The sequence below is a fragment of the Opisthorchis viverrini genome, assembly GCF_000715545.1.
Source record: "Opisthorchis viverrini unplaced genomic scaffold opera_v5_8, whole genome shotgun sequence".
In the NCBI taxonomy this organism is placed as follows: Eukaryota; Metazoa; Platyhelminthes; class Trematoda; order Opisthorchiida; family Opisthorchiidae; genus Opisthorchis; species Opisthorchis viverrini.
The window spans coordinates 972314-991501 of NW_008751664.1; the positions used below are offsets into that span (position 1 = coordinate 972314).

The 19188-nt window shown below is 44.1% G+C and overlaps 3 protein-coding genes across 3 annotated transcripts in view; 2 read left to right on the forward strand and 1 right to left on the reverse strand.

Annotated features, from left to right (window-relative positions):
- The window catches only part of T265_00779 (hypothetical protein), a gene marked incomplete at both ends in the record, with an annotated part of 135400 nt that extends 134121 nt beyond the window's left edge, over positions 1-1279 (forward strand). The window contains one exon of the mRNA XM_009164651.1: positions 1217-1279. Coding sequence (XP_009162915.1) covers positions 1217-1279 — 63 coding nt within the window. The remainder of the gene's footprint in view (positions 1-1216) is intronic.
- The window catches only part of T265_00780 (hypothetical protein), a gene marked incomplete at both ends in the record, with an annotated part of 25071 nt that continues 6939 nt past the window's right edge, over positions 1057-19188 (reverse strand). Inside the window, 8 exons of the mRNA XM_009164652.1 lie at positions 1057-1377; positions 4320-4653; positions 5607-5882; positions 9367-9686; positions 12300-12483; positions 14940-15283; positions 15421-15780; positions 18967-19119. Of these exons, the coding sequence (XP_009162916.1) occupies positions 1152-1377; positions 4320-4653; positions 5607-5882; positions 9367-9686; positions 12300-12483; positions 14940-15283; positions 15421-15780; positions 18967-19119 (2197 nt within the window). The remainder of the gene's footprint in view (positions 1378-4319; positions 4654-5606; positions 5883-9366; positions 9687-12299; positions 12484-14939; positions 15284-15420; positions 15781-18966; positions 19120-19188) is intronic.
- T265_00781 (hypothetical protein) overlaps positions 14601-19188 on the forward strand; it is a gene marked incomplete at both ends in the record, with an annotated part of 7122 nt that continues 2534 nt past the window's right edge. The window contains 2 exons of the mRNA XM_009164653.1: positions 14601-14652; positions 17140-17200. Of these exons, the coding sequence (XP_009162917.1) occupies positions 14601-14652; positions 17140-17200 (113 nt within the window). The remainder of the gene's footprint in view (positions 14653-17139; positions 17201-19188) is intronic.

The window sequence follows — 19188 nt, forward strand, 5'->3', positions numbered from 1 at the left end:
ACCATGATCACGTGTTGAGTGAAAACTTCTCAGATGAATGTTTCACTCTTCGGGCGAATTTCACTCTTCCCCTGAGCTACTTTGAGTTATTGGTAGTGTTCAGCTGCTAGCCGGAAGGTCGCGATTCGATGGAATGCGCAATGGTGATTCCCCATACGGAAGAAACAGTCGTACAATACTTCTGAGGTTTTCAGTAGCCGTTCATTAAAGAATCGACAATATAAACGGAAAATGTGTCTTGAGAATTCATTGAATTCGTTGAAAAAGACCCTCTAAGCAAGGCGAATTCAAGGGTCTCCCGGAAAGGAACACTCTCCACCACTGTTTCTTCCTCAACGTTTCGTTATATGCTATATGAGTGTTACACGTTCCGCACCGGGATTGATGACATAGCGACTTATATGTTCTTACTGTGAGCAACAAACTCATGTCCCAATGGCAGCCGAACAGCGTTGATTGTGGCCGAAGAGATAAGCTACCCAAGTAGCTTAGCTATTCTCGAATTATCAGCTATGGGTGTGGTGCATAAGTGATTATAACTGATAGGTAGATATAATTGTAATGGCTTGCTTTGGGTTGGAAAAATCGGAAACAAAAACCTACCAAAATTACAAACACATTCTACCAGACATGAAACTGGTGTGCATCAGAAAAACCTTTACGGAGTTCCAGGAACACTAAACCTACTGTGCGAACGGGGAAGACTACGAATAACCTAGGACACTCACAGGAGTCGGAGTATGGCGCCGCTCGTAACCGAGTATCAGACTGTGGAATCCAGTGAACACAAACGTCACGCTGAGACAAACATGCGAATATGCATTTCCTCGGAAAATAGACGAAGGCCCTATGAAAACAGAGCCTGTCTAATCTCTGACTCTCTTGAACCCGAGTTGGTTGACTTGGCAACCCGATGAAAACAGCAGAACATGTCCATCACACTTATAGACACATTAATGCTGTAGAATGATTGGCAAGTTGCCCAATGCCGTTGCAACATGTGCATCGTTGAGTGCACATGAAAGTAAGCTGTGCAGAAATTTGGATGCAATTAATTCTGAGCAAGCCTGCTACGCACCAGAATGTAAGCACGCAAGACAAAAAGTGTCGTGAATAAATTCTATACAGTGAAATAAACGGCTCCAGTGATATCAAGTTCGGTGTGCTTTCGCTTTGTGTGGTTGTTTGGTTTTCGTTTTCAAGGTTTTTTTCTTAGGAAGATGCGTCGAAGCGGCAGCCAGAAGATTTGGTTCATCTAGATGATCCATATGCTCAGTAGCAGCTTGTTCGGAGCTGAGGACGGCTGTTCTCATCCGAGTAGCCTTCAGCATAGCCACACTTTGAAGATACCGCCACAAGTTACTAACGGCCTCAAACCTAAATTTAGAAGAGGAAAGTCACAATAGGCGGTTGAAAACTAAAAAAAATAGGTGGTTGAAAAATGAGCACCGTCAGGAAGAGAGACTGTTGTTATATCGGTTTGGAAAGAAAAGGTATGAATAAATCCGCCCTGAACAAGCTTTGCGGAGTGATCCTTTATCTTCCGTTCAACAGCAAGTAATAAGCAAGCAGTTTCTATTACTTTCCCCTCACTACATACGATGGAATCCAAACATAGTACTTAACACTGGTGGAAACAACCACGACTGTAATGCCCTGTCCCATTGGCAAAAACAGTTACCCCAGTTGGACGAAGTCCAGTAGAGAAACTGCATGATATGGGGGACGAGATAGCTCAGTGGTTAGAGCGCAAATTTACTGACCGGAAGGTTCGTGGTTCGCACCCGAACTCTGCCTCTCGACTTCCTCTGACTAGACTTGGGCAACCTGGCAGTATCCCAGCCCTCGTGCTTCCTTCTGGTGACATGGCAGTTAGGCACCGAAAGTGTGCTGGTTGTAGCTGGACGATCCGGCTACATTCGTTTAGTGGTACTAGCCTTAATGGATGCACTTTTGAAAATACCAACTAAAACGCATGACGTGTTCTGATGGCGGTGTATACCACTGGCGCGATACACTTGGATGGCGCTTGGTGAGACGTTTGGGACATCGGAATTGTTAAATCAATAGGCAGAGAAGAACGGGATACACAAGTGCAGAAGTCAAATGAACATTGGGTTACACGCCAGAATTGGGTGAATAGCGTGTGTAAGATGAGCTATTCCAGGTAGATGAAATCACCCTACCATAGGCCATTCGTGAAATTGTTTCTTTTAGATGCTACCGAAAATAGTAAACAATACCACGTGTGGCCCAGCACGCAAAAAAAGATGCACACCGCCAAAACCATGAATAAACGGGGCGTTTTGAGAAGGACGAAACTGATCGTCGGTTACCGAACAATTTTCATCAACTTTATGAGTAGTGAATTACTTCTATGCAATGTATCGCGGTGTCTCAGATATCGTACCAACTGAAACATGGGGTGGCCTGGTATAGCACATTCAGTTGCTTAAAAACATCATAAACGTCTCCCATCAAAACCAAATTGTAAATGAGTGTATCTCGCAATTTGGGTTCAAGTAGAATATAAGGTCGACGGAAACTCGATGGTTGCGCCTAGCTGAGAAGCCTCAAGAAGGGCGAAACCGGTCGTGGGTTGTCAAAGAGTTTTCAGCAACCTTATGAGTAGTGTATTACGTCCAATCTGATACCTCTTTTGGGTAAAGTTAATGAAAAATCACGCTGTCCTAGACCCACGCGAAAATTCCAGCTGAGTATGTGAGGAAGTAAATTGAACAACCGGATAAAATATGTCCTTAAGGCACTCATTTGCGCTCAACCCAATTCGTGGACAAGGATTCTTCAGTTGTAGGATCACAAGGCTGCACTTCCCAATCAAACGTGTCAATGGGAATAAGGGTAGGATACATAGTTCCGACTTTGCGACATTCCTACAATCGTGCAAATTCCCTTTCATAATGACCAACCAAAAGCTGTTTGTTGCCTTTCTGAGTAAACTGTTCAATTCGTGAGAAGCGCACAGCAACTTGACGATAAACGATACAGGACGGGTTTCCAACAACTGATGGATGATCATGCGTGGATACTTACTGAGTGTCAACTAGAGACATAGCTGTCAATACCACGTTCCCATTAAACAAACAAATAGGCTTGGACTCAACGAGAGTGATACACTGAAACACTTGCGGAGAACTGATTGGCCAGAGATGAACAAATGGGAGTAATTGGATTGGAGTAGGGGATTCGAAAACAGAAAAATGTGAACAGAGGGTAATCGAATACAAAGCAATGGCGATACTGAGAGAATACGGACACATTAGGGATGAGCAAGCCTGAGCAAATCCAAGCTTAGAAAAGCAATCAGAAACTATTCTTTTCTTCGCTAAACTCCATGAACGCACAGCACGCCGTAAATCGATAAGAATCGGTGGCATACTATGTTGTCGTGAGCGTCTAGCGATCGAGTGTGCAAGGATGGTTGCGGTTAAGCGCATTCCGCATATGTGTAGTTGACAACTTGACATCGTAAGAACGGCTATGGAGTCACCAGCGGCAATGTAAACCCAAGAAACGTGTTAATCAAGTTTTACAAGTTTCTTCATGTGTTCCAATGTAACCAGAGCGTCGCTGATTAGGAGACCATCGTTAACAGCACACCGAAGTGTTTCCTAGTTCAATGGACTCAATGCACGAGTGCTGGTAGTCACAGACAAACGCTTATAGGAGATATAGCCAGACCTGATACCACCTTCCCCATCAGACAGCACTCAATATAACTCCAGCGATGTGTCACCCATCCGTTTCCTGAAAACATATTTCTATTGTATCCCTCGTCACACTATCACCTCCTCGGTGTACGCAATATCAACTGAGTCGGTTCCCTCCAGAGATGTTCAATACATGGCTCCTCAACGGTAGATGCGTCGCAGGTAAAAACCAGGAATTATCCATGGTCTTCTTGAATTCCGTCCGAGCCTTGTCGCACCATCCCTATTGTGGCCCTACAACAAGTGTGAATAGGTGCTGGCCAACAAAGGTTACTGACTAGGTTGACGGGTGTAGCGGGATGGGATCATATACACCTTTGGCCACAGTGGTAAACCGTTCAGTCACAATGGTGCGTCCGAAAAGATTACCGCTGGTGATGACAAGTGAATGATAAGATGTTTTCAGCGAAACACAAAGTGAAGCAATAACTCCTTTGGAGGGTGAATACAGTACCACTTGGTTTGCACCACAAACGATTCGTCTTCGAAAAACAGTTCGACAACACCATTCAAAAACTTCAACACCTCAAAATTAGACAGGATATCCAAAAGCGTTTCGAATGTTCACTAAAATGCATATGTGAGTACCTGTGAATAACGTTGGTTTTGATCTGTTCCAGACTTCCCTGTAGACGCACCAAACTTGCCTGACACGAAGCCCATTCTCCACGTTCGCTCAGAAACCCAATTTTATCAGAGGCACTCTTGTTCACGCTAGAATCCAGTGAACGATTCCCTGGACTAGCAAGGGCCCAGCTAGCCGCTCCGCGTCGCAGATCAAGTCCACGAGAACGTAGTATAGAATCGGTCCAGTGTGTGTAGAACTCCACATGACGAGAGTGACCGCTCAGCTGACGCGCCAAGAAGGGAATAACAAAGTCCACTACCTGGCGTGTTGGTAGCTGGCGGGCAAGGAAATCAACTAACGAAGAAGAATAAACATATTGTGAGTAGAAAAAGCTGGCTTCACTAGCATGTCACGTAAGTGGAAGAAATTCGAGTGAAACAAATAGCATCCTTGACTGGCACATTTGTAGTAGAATTTCCTGTTGGTTAGTGAAAACTAAAAGGTCGCGCTATCCTAGACTACAGCAGATATCATTTCTTTTGAACTCATCTTTTCATGAGCTACTAGTCTGACATCTGCGATGCCAAGGATGGAAGACAAGTAATACAATAATATAGTTTCACTTAACAAGGCCAGGAGTTCTCAAAGAGAGTACGTCCGAAACGTCTACAAAAAATAAAATAAAATAAGATAAGTCGTGGAAGCGTCTGAAGATCACAAATTAAAACCTTTTTTCCAAACCAAAAACACTATACAGCCAGCCGTATCTGCTCACCACCAAGCCTGTACCACCAAAGTCAGCGGAGAAACCTCTTAGATTGGAAGGTAAGATTATTGTGTGATGCTCGTCAAGATCGAAAAAGCAACCGATCTAATAATTTGGTCTGGTGACTGGCTGTTGCAGCCAGAGGTAAGATGTGTGCGACACAAGTTTGCCCAAATAACTAACACAGTTTGGTCTGGGCGAAAGAGATCGATCCTAAACGAGTGCCTATTGCGACTATGTTTGAACGATTATTTGAGAAACGAGATACCGAGTTCAATCTTCTGGTGTTCATTCAACAAGTTACTGTGAACAGCGAGTTCAATGACTACTTGCCCCCGTATGTGTTATCACTCACATCTATAACTCCTCTAAGAAATTAGGGAGTGAAAAAGCGGGTTGGTATGAAATTTTGTATCGCGTCATCATTAGCACATTATAAGTAGTAAGATCGTCATCTTTTTTATAATAATCTACCTGCATTCCACTCGGTTTTTTTGACAATGCGTGGAGAAAGACAAGGGGAACAGAAAAGATAGCTCACTCTGATTGGATGGAATGGACTCCATCACTTCCTGTACCAGTTCATGCAAACGCAAACGGATCGCGATATCCAAAGCTTGGGCCTGTTTGCCCTCAGCTAGTGCGAGGCGTGCATTCTCCGGAGTAGCGGTTTCATCTAGACCCACGGCGTCGAACAGCCATCCTCCATAAGCGGCCCGATCAAGAACGGAGTGATCACCGAAACCGAAACCAGTGCACACAGATGCTAACGAATAGACAAGGACTCCCTCCGTCGTTGTAGCAGCGAACGCATCACCTAGAAGCATAACAGATTTACTGTGGTCACGGGATTTTAAAAAATTAACTACCTATTATGTAAGAAGGATGACACCAGTCTACCAACAAGCACTAGTTGAAATCACAAAATTATCGCTGAACATTCTATTTGTTTAGACAGATGAGCGGGTTTTTAAGAACGGTCGACCTTTCCCATGAATCTATCAGCTAAACAGTGTAGATAGAAATTTACTCCCACCATACCCTTCCAACTTCCAAAGCGAGCGATAAGAGTTCAGATAGAGATCATATGACTTCAAATGCACCTGTGCCAAGTCAAAACGCATTCATTGATATCATTTTTCAAAGTAGATTGTGAGGACTGCCTGAAAAACTCAGATCCGTGGAGAAAGGACACAGACATGACTTGTGAAGAAAGTGAAATTGAGCACTCGTGTACCTTAGATGGAATGGTTGCCTCGACTACACCGGAAACTCACATTTTGAGCATCAATTCAAATGTACCGAAAGACTGTATGCAAACTTATGGGATCAGATAACCTGGTGATATCATGGGTGCACAGCTGCCAAAGTAACGGTTGATACCGCTTTTCACGCCGTGTAATCGGATATTTTTAGCAAATTTTCCGCACATCGGTGAAAAAGGAAGTCACTTCAAGCTGATCAACTGTCCCCATCATACGCCAGCAAATTCGTCTACCTATGCAATGCACAATGCCAAAAGTCCCGGTATTTTCTGCAAAACCCACTTAGAGCGATGACTAGCAGAACTGATAGAAAGTGGCCATTGCAGAGAGGTAGTGAGCTTTTAGAATCCACTGGTCTTGAGAAAAACTTATGGATAGTATAGGACATAGCAATTCTGTTGACTAGGACCGGGAATACGAATCGGGAGTTAAATTCCTGCATGCATTCTGAACGATTTGAATACAATAAAATGTGAGTACAATTCTGAAGGCTGTTCGATCTCGGAGTTGACCACAAAAAACGCCACGATCGAACGCCACGCTTCGAACGGCTTCAACGGATAACCATACAAAATCACATGTCGTTTTGTAGTACCATTCAAGGTGAATATCAAAACGGTTCGTATTTCAACAGTGGAGCGAGTTTGGTAAGTATGTGTTCACTGAGTCACGATATTGAATGTTTAGAAAATAAACCGGATGAACAAGAAATTCACAAAACATCTAGGACCGCGTCCGACAAAGATCATATGTATAGTACAGTTGGTATCATGTTTCAAAAGACTAATAAGGTTTAACATATGTATCGTTCATGGTATAACAAGTAAGGTAGAATCACTAACAAGGAATCAAAGCTTCCAGACGAGTTGAACGGGGCACGTATTGCTTGATCGTGACCGCACACAAAGCAGATAGGTGGGGAACAAGCGGAAACCGTTAGACAATGTACCATGCTAGGAGTATGGTATCAAACAATTCACAGCACCGATGAATCCAGACTAAGTCAAAAAGACTACGCTAGGCCTAATGTATCCGGCAAGCTTATAACTAGTTGCAGCCCGCGCAGATGACATGACACAATTGTACATCCTCACCATGAACGATCAGAGTTCCGAAAACCGGGATATCACTAGCTTATAGCGGAAAATTTCGGCTGCGAAGCTGAGGTATTGATACGTTGAATAACTCTAGGTAGAAATCAGTAATTCAACATTGCACTGAGGACAAGAAGCTCGCGGACACAGGTTGAGCTATCTCGAGCTTGTTAACGGGCAACTAAAAACGGGTTCCAAAGACCGGTTGTGAAGAGCGAAGTCGGTGGGAGTAAGTAACCATCCTGCTGGTTACGCACGAAGTAGGTCAGAAAGACCTCAACCCCAAAAGTTATTCACACCCTCTCCGAAAAGACTTTTCAAATGCTTCTGCCAACTCACGGGTTAGCGAACTCTGCGCCTTTGAGCATTGGAAATCAGTGCCATTTTCGGTGGAAGCCAACTCAGTATACATCGAACACGAAGCAGCCTCAGGGTTTCGTAGTGACAAATGTGGTTATCAACGTAGTTACCAACGGTACAACTAGATCTTTCTATAAAGTCACTCAGGGACCATTTATGAAAAACCTGAAACAGTCACATGGCTTTTGTTTGCAGAATCCACGTCATCTCAGCTTAAAACAGCACACGCGAGCCCCCTGAGATCAATAAGCATATCACTTTATCATCAGAAGTAGCAAAAAGTATCGAACGCGAACCCAGCCTTTGAGGTTCTTGTAATGAATTATCACCGAAATCGGCAGAAAAACGAGCACCTACCCATAGAGGGGACGAGGTAGGTCAAGATATAGAAGCTGATTGCACATACCGGAGTACATACCAAAGTGTAACGGAAATATCTCCTTCACATTCAGAAATATTGCAAAACCATCGGCCATATGCTCTAGCTAATGACCATCAACGCTTTTGTTCCCAAAAAAACTGAGGCATATCGCGTTGGACAATAGAGCATTTGGCAGAGCACATTTGAACTCGAAGAAAACCGGTACTTTTAGTCGCGTAGATGGAAGATTATCCAAATGACTGAGTGAGCTAGACAAACTGGTCAACAAAACTTTTTACCAACCGGAGTCCAGTATTCTGCCCTTGCGGAATCGGTGCCACTTAAGGCCCTCAGTGAAGTTCGATGCCTTGCTTCGGTAATTGCTTGCGGCAGCACCAAACCACTATCAATCGTCTAGAGAGGAATCTGTTGAGACCGATGCAAGTCTGTCAGACGTGTGTTTCTTGGAAACTTTAGTCGTTACGACGAACCGAGTGGGTAGATCTTGATACAAGATATTTGGTGGCGTTTGAAAGATAGTTACGTCCGTATCCGCTGAAATTTCAAGTAGCATCCTAAATTCACGAATCTGAAGTGCCAAACAATCGATACAATCGTCATTTCTTGCCAAAGATTCATGAATTGTTGTGTTCTTTGCTGATTTACCATATTTTCGGTGCAAAATAGCTGAAATCGGATACCCAGGCTTGAATTCGACAAAGAAATAATCTACTTCAAGAATACAAAGAAGCCACAGTTAACTTCAAATTCTAGTGTCTATCCCAGATTAGCTGGACTGCAAGGAATACGAACGGACGCAAAAATAGGATAAACAACAAAGAAACTATTAGCTACTGAGTTTTTCGATTGTTCAAGAGGGGTTCTATCGTCTTCCTAGCTGGGATCAGCCAAACAAAATAAAAGTTAAAATGCAGTGCCTTTAGATTGATTCCACCCTGGTCAAAATAGAAACTTCATTAGCCAGCCCACTCGACAACATATGTTCCATTATATTTTGGCTGTTCGTGAATTAGGGAGCCGCTTCAAGGAGTTGTGGCCCCATGATTGAGATCTTTCCGCTCCTCAGGAGAGTAACTAGCAGTGATCCCAAGAGGAGAGTAGTGACAGCCACATATGTATTCTGTGAAAAATGAATGAACTCAGACTGGAAGCAGAATTGTCCAGAAAACAATCCTAACGTGCATTTAGACGGAAACGTACCAGTTGGAGCGAACTGTACAGATGAAACATGAATTTCTGGGCGCCACTGACGACTGCTTCGATCCACACCTGCTCGGCTGGTCGGGATTGGCAGGCTTACGTTTTGAGATAGTTTAGCGTGCATGGCTTCAGTAGAATACTGGGCGAGGAATCGCCGACGGTCATGAACTTCCTGCACTCCATCCAACGAAAGATTACACGTCACTTCGAATCGCTTGAGGAGAACTCGATCCGGAATGGAATAAAGACAAACATATTTTGAGTCACCGCCTGCCAACAAGTGTTCCCCATCAGCGGAGTAGGCAATTGTCTGAAATTTTCTGTTCAGTTGACAGGAAAGACGGGGAAAGGTCAGCCAATTATTGACAATGACACCCAGTGTTACATTCATTGCGGTGTAATGGAATGCGCAAAAGTATGAGTATGGATTGGGAGAATATACTCTGAGCAAGAAACGAATCGCAGTGACAGTAAGGAAGTTCAACTGGCACATCACGTAGTTCGCCGGAAAGTTGTAAAGTTCGGCCATCAACATCATAAGTGAACATCGACGACAGATTCATCCTTAGGGTTTCTCAAGATGCCTGTCTTACTCTTCTAACAGGGTCAAATTTGGTTCAGACACTTGTCCTGCACATTTGTTGTCAGTGTTGGTAAATAACTAATGCACCAAGTCCCTGGATCGGAAGCCCGGTGACTATAGGATTGCTAACCCGTCTCGAAAATTTACTATGGAAAAAAAGCAATACATCACTTGTGCAAGACTCACACAGAGAAGTACATTGATCCTTATCAGCAACGTTTCTGTATCATCAATATGAAATATTCTTTTTTTTCACTTTGCCATTGCGTGAAACACCATCTCTAACCCCGTCCATGCTAGTGTCCTGTTTCATTGGTTACACCGTTCCCCTATGTTTTCCTGGCCCCGAGGAATCAGATAGCTTTCTGATTGTGCGGCACTTCAAGTGTTTAACTAAAATTTAGGCTTACCGGGATTCTCTCGGTTGAATTCATTTTTGTCAGCATTTTGATGCATGCGATCGGTTTACCCTTAACACCCGATGAACCTCTGGTTTGTGACATTCTTGTTTTATCTCTGCAGTGTTTCCTGGCTTGAAGATGTACTCTATGAGTTTCTAAAGGCTTGACTAAACTACGCCACGTGTCTCCTCGGTGGATACCGATGAGAACGTCCAATGAAAATGGTTCAATCCTAAGTATCACGTAGAGGTGTAACTAGTTTATCTATCACAGTCCTACATTCTAGAAGCCTATAATTAGCGGTTGGGTGAGCGTACCTTGGCGTTTGAGAAGAAAAACGGAAAGAGACTAGAAAATCGAAAGGTGACCAACAGCTTCCCGCCTTAAATGAAGTGATTCACCTTGAGTGTAATTCACGCCACACAATACAGTCTGAATGTGTAACTGTTACGAATAAGCCCATCGGTGCAGCCTAAACGCACTTGCCCATCCCACAGAAAGCCATCTGACCAAACAGAATACTCTCGCCGGTACGTCTAAAGTGAGAGGAAACGGGATAAATACCGTATAAGCAAAGAACATCCTAGAAGCTGTTGATAAAGTGGTCTTTAGTGTTCCAACTATCGAATAACATACGTCGACAAGTCCTGTGTTCCAACTTTTTGGCTTCCCTAGGTCAAAAGACCAGGACAGAAAGGAAACACAAATTACAAGCAGGCATTTCGGCTGACTTTATCAAGCGCTACTACTTCACGAATCACAAACTGGAAGGTAACTGTTTTTCGAAATACCAGCATGGCCAGTGTGACCAGTGGATTGCACTGTGAAGTCCTGTCTCGCGGAAAAGTGCAATCGGTTTGTGATAGTCGAGTCCACAACAAATTGTGCTCCAGCTGAGGTTCACGGGGGTCGTCATTAGATTATATTCTCATACTAGGAAAACCACACTATTACAATTACCAACTAAGGACACAAGTTGTCCCACTAGACCATCGACCAAAGGCCTCAGACAAACGCCACTCAATCAGACTACCTGTTTTAGCCACGGGGTATTGATTAGCCAAACGCTTCAGAGCCAGGACCATCTGAAAAGCCCCGAACATAAAGAAACCGGCCTAGAGGTGTATCTTCACAAAATCCGGTTAAGTGGAATGACGAACTTCCCTTGTCTGTGTTTACTGGCCTGTCAGGGACGTCCATGGCATGGTAACGTTCAAAATAACAGAAACATTCCGTTAAGAATGCAGGTAACGATGAGAGGTGGGTGGTAGTTATTGATTTGACCTTAATGTTTAGTCGCAGAAGAATCCAGAAAGCAACCGCAGTTATGGCAAGTAACATGGTTCATTGTATTAGCCTTAATGTGGGATTTCATGTGATAGGCTGGAGGGAAAATCAATGAACAGATAGAAGTGCATTCAATCCCACTATAATATAAACAACTGTCAAGTTGGTGATCCACACAAGATTGGGTGTATAAAATGCCTATATGAGTACCATATATACAGTCTCGTGAATTAGGGGTGAAAGAAACACGTGAACGTGTCGGTAAACTCATACAATGCGGTACGTAAAACCAGTATCCAAAAGATACCAGTCACCAGAAGTGTAGAACACTGCGAGCGAAACAAGAAACAAGCCTGCGCAGTATCCTCAATGACTGTTGATTGGTGCTTGAAACTGAATGGAAATCTGATGGTTTATGAATCATGTCAGTTAGCAAAAGAAATCAGCTCAAGACATTGTGAACACACTCACTAAAACCTCGCAAAATCCATTCGAAACCTCAGAAAATATCAGTAAACATCAAGGACTGGGTCATACATTTGCTCTGTCCTGTTGTGCACAAAAATAATGGACAATTTTGAGAGAGAAAGTCCTGCTTCGTCAGGCTAGTTGGCTGAAAAACACGGATGTGTAAATTGGGACACAAAAAACCCCGAACTAACCTTGCTTGAGCCGAACGTTTCGGAGTGACCAGATCGGCCTCCGTAGTTTGCGCTACACCGAGGTCGTGCTTTCCATTTATCGCACCCTTCTCTGTTCCTTCATTCGGATCGTAGAACACGACGTCGCCGTTCAGGAGGCTGATGGCGATCTCTTTACCGTCACTCCGATAAGCCACGCAGAGTGCTGATTTGAAAGATTAAGTTGGTCAAATGGAATGGTGGTAGAACAGATACGGGATAAACTACGGGACGCTTCAAAGCTGTCGAGTAAAGTGAACCAGTTCAACAGATATAGTGTGAAAATTTCGGGTAAGCTGAAGTGTCACAGCATTTCCGATACAAGTAGGGTTTCGCTCTACTTTTACAGATGTGGTAGATGTGGTAGTTACTTGTCTTTTGATATAACTTAATTGATATATTCGGAGATGGAAAAATTTCATGAGACTGTATAGAAGAGAACAGGTGGGTTGCGCAGCGCTACTGACTTACTGAGGAACACCTACGACGCGGGAAATGTAATCGCCTTCCCTGACACACTAGCTAAATAATAATAATAACAGCAATAACAATAACTACTAATAATCATATAAAGAGGATCCACAAAAGTTGGATAGTCACGCACGCGCTTTAGTCCTAGAAATGATAGGTCAGTACCTGTTACCGAGCAGTTAGGATTTCCATGGCCCAATGAGGACTAGGAATTAATTACAAAAGCATTTCAAAAAGAGGATGTGAGTACCACTTCTTGGATGAGTGTGTGTAAACCAGACCCGCACAAGATCCTGTGAGTGACGTACTGGTCCAAAGATTCGGTGAAAACCGCGCATGGAGCGGTCTCCAGCTCGTTTCACCAGTCCACTATGAAAGAGGTAAGTATATATGTTCAAGTTAGACACTACAGTAGGGGGGTTGCGGCGACAGAACACTGAATCAGCCATCTAACCGTACGCCCTTCAGAAAGGACAACCGCCTGCCCTCAAAATCCTTATATAAACCAGGTGATTACAGAGAAAGAGCAGCCCCTAGGCTTGGCCATGGTTTGCCGCGAAACTGCAAGTCTAACTAAACTTAGGTGTACAGCGTGTTGTTTAACACTTTCGACGAAAAATGAACGTCCAAAAAGTTAGTCAAATAAGATTATATGACGGTGTCAGATCAACGGCGAATCCGCTTAAACCAGAGTAAAGTGCAACCCAGGTATTCTACGGTAAAACTTCAACGGCTTCCTCCAAGGTAAAAATCGCACCAACCGAAATTACATGTCATAACACTCTAATTATTCGTTGTCTATGGTGGATTGTGCTCAAGCGGAAACCACTGTTCTTGTCTTAATGAAAGCTAGTCACCAAGATGATTGAGGTTGGCTGACCTACACCCGCACGATCACATGTCCTGCTTGAAAGAGTAGACATAGCTATCTCGTAAATTATTACTGGGAATGAGCGAAGCCGGAGTTCAACAACAAATCAAGCTCATAGCCACCAGTGACCCAATATCAGCTAACCAGAACGTCTGACGCAGCCCGCTAAAGGAATTACTAAGATGTGGAATAAATTTATGCCTACTGCTCTGTTAAACGCATGTAGCGTTAGTTTTAAAATTAAGGAAGAAATCTGTTTTGATCAGGGCTTTGCGAAAATAAACAGGGATCGAAACTACATATCTGAAAAACTGTAACTGACGAGAGGCTCCAAAACGCATGCACGACACAGAAGTAAAACCTGCGCTCCGAACATTCTTATTTACTTTAAGCTAGTGACCCCCAAGTCTAAGGCAGCAAGACCTAGCTCATGTAAAACTGGTTCGCTACGCTTCACCTTGTGTTTGAAACATGTCGCGCTTTGCTCCCTTATTAGAAACCTCGAACGAGCGGCAATATGAATTCCAACTGGAGGCAGTTCCCTGGAGTCAGAAAACATCCACACGGGGTAGATCTGGTTCGTCCGCTGAAGATAATCGGCCGCTTACGACAGGTTGATAACTACTACCCCAAATGTTCGACGAAGGGTCACTTCAAAAATATTGCATTCGAACAGCGAAAGAAAACTAACGCAATATAACAGTGAAACTTTATCAAAGCACTGCCGACTGGGTCAAGGCATATTGGAATTAACACTATTTTGAATGGCGGACCACGATGTTTTAACGGATAAAAATAGACACATTTCATTCCGTTGTTCAGTGGGCCAGTGGAAATTAGTGTCGAAGATTAGGGCTTCGTTAACTGGAGCCATCCACTGTCTATGGTGACGTAGTCATGAAAAGCTTACAAACTAGCTACTGAGTAAAGTTGCAAGTAGCATGAAGACAGTCACGGTTGAACGCAACGCCGGAGCAAAGTCATGTGAAAAAGGTAAGTCTCTTATGTTGTTCACAAGCCAACATATCGGATCAAACATGCAAACTAGCCAGTGAATAAACAGAGGAAGGTTAAGTATTGTCTACAGTCACATGCACGTGGACCCAACTCCGAAGATGCAGGATCCGATTCGCAATTTCACTTTCTGTGAACATGGTTGCAGTCGAACAAGCAACTGAACTCTCAAAACATTTTATCAAAGGTTTGAGCAACGTCCCACCAACTAATCCTCTAAACGATTCCAGCCCAAAAAAGCAACTGGGAACAGAAATGAGACTCACCATCGTGTGAAAAGTGCACAACCTCCTTGGTGTTACCGACAGATGATGGGTTGTGTTCATCTGCGGAATTTCCTGTAAGGTCCCACAAACGTAAAGTGCCGTCCCAACTAACGGAAGCTAGCTCTATACTATAGCCAGCCACATCTGGATTGAATGCAAGAGAGCTTACTGGAGCAGTATGACCTGTGAGAGTAGTCAGCAAAACACCCGTCTTCACCGACCACACAAACGTTTCAAACGAGTCCAGACCACCAGCTGCAACAAGGCTACCAGGAGCATCAACGGCCAGACAGGCGAATTGTACTTGTCGAGTAGGGACGGACAGTGTACGGAAGTTCCGATAGCTGTAGAAAAACCATGTGAAGTTGGCATTGTGAAACAAAGGCAGGACCTTTGCAAAAACGAATCGTCTAATTCAGAAGTGGAGAGCAGAATGGGGAAGTAGACATGTAAAGAACAAAGTTGCATAAAAAAAACATACCGTACGAGATCGTGGGCACGGACAGTGCCGTCAAGGCTGGCAGATATCACGACTTTCGCTTTCGATGCCGGAAATGCTACCCCCGTTACTGCGGCAGTATGTTCAGAAAACGTTACTACGGCCCGTCCTCCAGAAATTCTCCAAACTTTCACCTTGGCATCTTGGCCACCTGTCACCAAATGCAGACCATCAGGAGAGTAGGCCAAACTTGTCATCTGCCTTGCATGTGACTGTGCCTTCAGGTGACACGTTTGTGACCGCCACTCCCAGACAGTCAGTTGTCCGTTATCTTCGGTCGCCGCACCAATCCACTCCCCAGAACGGTTTATGGTGAGCGTGGTGATCGCGTGCTCAAACAGTCTACAATTTGGTGAAGCGAGAACAAGAATGAACAGTGCAGCAGTAAGGCTTGTGTCCTTATTAAGACCTACGATGCGCAACATCAGACATGCAACCCCAGAGTACAGTGACCTGTATCTTGGAGCACACTTATGGTTCCTATGAATACGGCAACTGTCACATATTTGCCATAACCAGCTCAGTAGACCGTTGCTTCCATTAAACATTGAACAGTGGTACCAACCATGCAGTATGAGGAGCTTCGGAATAAAGAAAAACCAATGATTTACCAGAAACAAGATGAAAATTCAACAGCCCAAATATGCTCCACCACTCTCTGTCGAAATCACCTCCCAGTTCTGTCTGGCTGGTTAACCGATCAAAAACGTCTAAAACGGCTTTGGCAAAGTTGGATTTAATAAAAAGACACTATGACGATTAAACCAAATCCGGCTGCGGGTCCCTGGATCAGTTAAATGCGGGATGAATCCATTTCGTGCAGTGTCCTCTGCTAGAACATGTGTAAAACGGGATAGATTAAAACAAAATATGGAGTTACTGGAATTGTCGATACGGGACTAAAATGTAACGTTAACGGTCAGTACAGTCATAGCAGTATCTGAGCCCAGAGTACAGGCTTATATTAGTTCAAGGGATTTCAGTCTAGGTGGCCAATTGCTTCGTACTATAACAGTGAATGAAGAGCAAAGTTCAATTCCGAGCTGTATCGAATGAGTGCCTGGTAATCGATGAACTGGCATTCGGTTCGCTGAAAATTAAAGAAGGGACTGAAGGTTTGAGACGTTTTCCAATGAAACGGTATGGATAATTGTTTGACTGCAGTACGTGTTTACCAATTCGATCTCCTCAGCGAGTCTGTCTGGAGTGCACGCCGGTCTTGTTTCATGGAACAAGGCTAAGACAAAAGTATGCGTATGCTGCACGTGACAGAAGCCCGTAAACTTGTAAGGCGGAATTCTGTACCGATAGCGCTTTACTACTCGCACTTAGGCGCTGCGACGTCCAAGAAGCCTATTCTGCATGTGATTGACCAAAAGATCGGGCCGAGTGCCGGTCCGGCATCAAGGCGAGCTCTGATTGGCCGAAAGTTTGGACCTAGCAACCAACCATGGTTCAGTATCCACCAAATACCGGTTGCCAATGTCGCATTTAGGGGGCGTCAGAACTTCCAGAATACTGTCGCTGTATACACTTTATAGCGGCGCAATGTACACGTGTTTTTGACCTGGTTTTGGGCGTTAACACACGTTGTGCACGTTTGTTGATCGTTTTGACGGGAACGCTAGTTTGGAAAGTTCAGAAACGAACTAAGCCGAGGAGTTATCATTATTACAAAATTTCAGATACTTTCCAGTTCAGGTAGACCTTCTGTAGACGGAACCAAATACGATACCACTGATACTCCTGATGCAACAAACCGGTAAGTAAAAGCAGTGCTTCGGTGGAGTCTTAGAAACTTGTTCCTATCTTCATTCCCGAGTAAACGTTGGTAGGGTAGTCACTTAACACCACCTACTGCAGGTTGCCTGAATTTCGCCGTACAAGTTCGGCTACATGAACACCTCAGCCAGTATGGTGTTTCGTCGGATGGGCTTAGAAGGATGACCAGGGGGGCTGGATAAACCTGGTTGACGTACGATTCCATCTAGACGGTTGCCATTCACAAACAGTCAAATGATTTATCCGGATAGAATGCCCTATAGTTGGCTAGCCACAATCTTAAGGCTTGGTTGTATTTTACAATCAACCCCCTTCCCATATAAGGGACATCTTTGTAGGCTTTCTTCGCGCAGAACAATTGTTCTGGTTAGCTGTGCAACTACCTTGATTTAGTTTGCATGGTCTCGTGTGGTGCTATATTCACTTACTTTGCCGGGATTAAACGAATAGTGTTCTTTTCATCCCACTATTGTCCGTGTTGTGCTAAACGTTGTTGCTTAATCATGTCCCGTATATCTCATCGCTGTCGGGACAAATGTAGCAGCAAACACCAATAGTGTGAACAGCCAAACATCTATTAACGGGGTGGTATTCGTAGCCAATTATCTGCCTAATTCGACTGGATTGTGATGACATCCCGCATCTCACTGGTGTTCAACTGTAGCACCCTTTCGGTGCCTAACTGCCATGCCACCAGAAGGAAGCAGGAGGGCTGGGATACTGCCAGGTTGCCCAAACCCAGACAGGGGAAGTCGAGAGATGGAGGTCGAATTCGAACCACGGACCTTAGGTCAGGAAGTTTGCGCTATAACCACTGAACTGGTGTTCAAAACTCGTATTATGCTGTGGATGATTCGTCTTTTTATCCGTCCCAAAGACTTGCGCCCTGTTTCTCAGTCAGAACGAGACTTCATTGTCACTGTCAGTGGTCGCGTAACCGCAGTCCTGTCATGAGCAATGTAACAACAGTGATAATAATACACTACTTTTAATAGCGAGCGGCACAGTTTAGAGAACTGTTACCCCTGTCCTTCCTCTGTTTGCTGATTTACAAGTCTGATCAACTGCCAAAGCTACCCAACACCAACAGCCTTGCTTACGTCGCTTTGTCGCTTCCTAACATATAGCACCAGAAATCATGTAACACCCAGTATATTCAAACCGGCAACAGGAGTCACAGGCAATGGGCTTGCAATGTCCAAAACGTGATGAGAATGTAACAGACAAGTTTGCATGTGCTTGTCCCGGGCGGGAATATGAACTGTAGTATGACCACGACTGGATTCAAAGGATGAAGAGGGATGACCGTGTGCCAATTGAGTGGCCAAGGCTGTTTCCCAATCACAATCTCCCAAAGGAAACAGTGGGATCGCGGTATTACCTATTATTTGATTTATGCAAACTGATGTTACAAGCATACCCTGGTCAATGGATAAGGGCCTTGGATTTGAAAACACATTAGGAGGACAGCCAGATTACCGACAGAAACATACAAAAACTTCATTTCAACGTATGGATGACTGTTTGGCTTTGTATAAGGACGGTATCTATGGAGCTTCAGTCGTCTAGTTCAAGAAAAGAAGTTGAGGAATCGAAAAACGGTCTCTCTGAAGAGGTGGTTTTGTATGGGGTCTTTATAGTGGAGATGGAAGCAGGCACAAGGGCTGGGACAATGCCAGACCAGAAAAACCAGAAACATAAAACAAAGTAGGCCAGGTGACGAAAAACAGTTGGAATAAAACCCACTTGACTTCACTGATGAGGTTGAAATCTGGTATTGTATGTAGCATTAAATGTCCAGAATCAAATCCTGTTACTAACAGGCGCAGCTGTTTGTGAAACGACACCGCCGTGACGAGAGCATTCAAACAGCCCTCCGCACTTGAAGCGTACCGGTATCTGTTGTTGAGCAAAGAAACATCGATTAGTTACAGACATGAAGAGGGGGGATGGGATACATTGATTGAA